General features: G+C 36.9%; 1 protein-coding gene across 1 annotated transcript in view; it reads right to left on the bottom strand.

The window, feature by feature from the left end:
* Positions 1-1,916, bottom strand: part of LOC110452375 (ctenidin-3-like) — a 7,438-nt gene extending 5,522 nt beyond the window's left edge. Inside the window, exon 1 of the mRNA XM_021500853.1 lies at positions 1,642-1,916. Coding sequence (XP_021356528.1) covers positions 1,642-1,916 — 275 coding nt within the window. The remainder of the gene's footprint in view (positions 1-1,641) is intronic.
* Between the last annotated feature and the right edge of the window lie 1,083 nt (positions 1,917-2,999).

Raw genomic sequence — 2,999 nt, 5'->3', positions numbered from 1 at the left:
GTGTATGCGAAACCAGGATAAGACAGAGAGAGTATATCAAATGTTGTACAAATATAACAGATAAATAGATGAACCAGTCTTTGAAACATGAGTTTCTGATTAGCCACGTTCATAACAAATAATAGTTTTGTTGTGATGTTAAGTTTTAATTATTCATGCTCACGCTTATTACATAAACATTTATAAACAGGAGGAAGGGGAAGCATACGCAGAGTTACTTGGTTTGTATATTGGGGAGATGTCCTCGACCAGATAAGGTGGATACGAAAACACAGTTTGATTCTGTGAAAACTTATCTGATCTAGAACCATTTTGTCTCTGCAAACAACTTACTAATTAGTGCACCAACCAAAGCACAATCACAAAAAAACGCAAAACGAAATTATACTGTTGAAAAATTATTTGTTGCTGAGATAACGAAAGTTGGCACCGAGACAAATCCGTGAACGCCAGCCGGGCTGAATTCCTACATGCTATTATATGTAAACAGGTTTATACACCTATTTTGTTTATCGTTATTACAGATTTTAAAAGAAATAGCATCTTTTATTTAAATTTAAATTTTGCAGAAAATACAAAAGACCGTACATAGATAAATTCGGGAAAACTGTACTTCCCCTGTGGTAGAACAATTGTTGTTCCGATATCAAAATTTGGCACCAAGCCAGACCAATGGGCGTCGGCCGGGCAGGCACCCTCCATCATAAATTGGTCTGGTTTGCATCATAAATGTGTTAGACCAATTTTAGAATATGCTAATGTAATAATCAAAATTATTATTAGAATCAGTCCAACTAGATGCTGCTAGAGTACTGACAGGGCTTCGTGGAGGTACATCACACCATAAATTGTACAAAGAATTGGGATGGGAAACCTTAGCTACTAGGAGGGAAAACATAAATTAATTTTAATGTATAAAATATTGCATAATACATCACAAAAGTACCTTAATGATATAGTTGAAGCTTTTTTAAATAATTTAACAAATGTGAGGTATCAGCTAAGACTAAATAGAATTTTAACCCCCCGGTATTTAGAACTAAGAGCTACTTTAATAGTTTCTTTTCCTCGACCTTTCGACTTTACAATCAGTTAGACCCAGATATCTCAATCTCTTACCCAGTTTAAGAAACTAATTAACATAACTAATAGTATACCTAATAATGGTACTCAGACAGTGTTAAAAAAACTCTGGTGATAGAAATATCAATATTTTACTATGTCAAATTAGAAATAATGCTAGCAACATATACTTTGATCACTTTAATGATCATCTGTTATAATCTGCTTTATGTGAGTGTGGTTATATACAGGAAACAAGTTATCATTACTTCTTTGACTGTGCCAGATACAACAATCACAGACAATTACTCTCTGCTACTCTATTCAATGATTATCACTCGCACTAGACTCTACATACCTAACTAAATGGTTGAAACCAATGTTACAATGAAACCAATAAAAATATCCTAGAGAGTGTCTCAGCCTTTATCGTGAACTCAAAAAGAGTTTATGATGCCTTGGAAGGAATTTTCCACGCTGTATATGTTGAAGGATCGTCATCAAACTTGGAAAATCTAGTCATGTTCAAATCCTTCTTAGCTAAATAAGAAGTGATCGCCTCGGTTTCTGATGTTTCACCTGGTGACGTGAAGGTGAGTGGCATCGTGAAGGTGTTTGGTATCGATGAGACCATGGGTGGTGGAACAACTGAAGTCATATATGGAGTTGATGACGTCATATATGTAGGGGTTGACCGTGACGTGACATGTGGTGCAACGCTTGATTACATGGATGATCCACTTGATGTCATATATGTAGGGGTTGGCCATGACGTGACGCGTGGTGCAACGCCTGGCAACATGGATGATCCACTCGATGTCATATATGCAGGGGTTGAAGGCGGACGAGGGCATGTTGTCATGTGTTGAGTTCACGGCATAGTATTTGCTGGTAATGTGAGATAGTTTTCATTACTCTCATTTTCAAGTCTCTGTTGATCTAACAGACTCCTTTCTATCTGTTCAATAACTTAAGTTTTTGCATTTGACACATTTAACTCCAATTCAATTGACCGCCTTTAGGTCTTACAGTTTCGTGTTCATAAAATGGCGACTGTACCAAAACAAAACAAGTGGCGCTACCTAGCGCTAACCGAATTCCGCAACAAGGCAAATAACTCTTTAGGTAAGGATCGTAATGAATTTTATCGATACAATCATAGTACTAAAAGTACTGCACTGAACAGTACAGGTAAGTTATCTCCGCGAACACGGAATAAATTTCCTTTGCAACTAAATTATTTTACAAAGTATTTTTGTTTCAAATTAATATCTGCTGTCAATTTTTTAATAATCAATGCTTGTTAAAAATGCGATTATATAAATTAAATGATTAAAAATATGCAAAGTGGAACTATTTGTTTATTGTTCAACTGTGTTTTTCTTCACCGTTGACAATGCATCATCTTCCCCGCGAAAAAGGATACTCCATAAATGTTGTTTTCATGACGGTGTTTTGCTTTTTTACGTGAAAAAGTATATAAAAAAAAGTATTAACTTCAAATAATAAGAGCGTAGCTCTCGGGTCTCGAAGATCGGGACCCAAGACTCTGGTTGCTTTGGTCATCTTATATAGCATAAACATCCACTGCCTTCTCGGGTTGCTGATTAGAAAATACCTTGACAAGGATAACCTTTGCACAGGAACGTCCACTGAAGTCACTGCATACCGCTGTACATTTGCTGTTGACATTTGGACTTCCTTGATGTGTGTTGGGTTGTGACATCTCCTGATCACTAATAGCTGTATGTGTGACGTTGCACCGCTCTCCGTCTTGGCGTGTGCCAGGTTTTGATATCTTGTCACTACTAGCTGTGTGTATGTGCGATTTCTCCTCACTATTTGCCTTCCTGTGACCTCTTCCCGCGTGCGTTCCTGTGGTTTTGTCTGTCACGTTGAGAACTTGCTATATGCATACATGTTGGGTGATTAGATAA

This window comes from Mizuhopecten yessoensis, unplaced genomic scaffold (genome assembly GCF_002113885.1).
Source record: "Mizuhopecten yessoensis strain PY_sf001 unplaced genomic scaffold, ASM211388v2 scaffold6647, whole genome shotgun sequence".
Taxonomy (NCBI): Eukaryota; Metazoa; Mollusca; class Bivalvia; order Pectinida; family Pectinidae; genus Mizuhopecten; species Mizuhopecten yessoensis.
The sequence above is the reverse complement of the archived record's forward strand: the minus strand, read 5'-3'. Positions and strand labels throughout refer to the sequence as shown.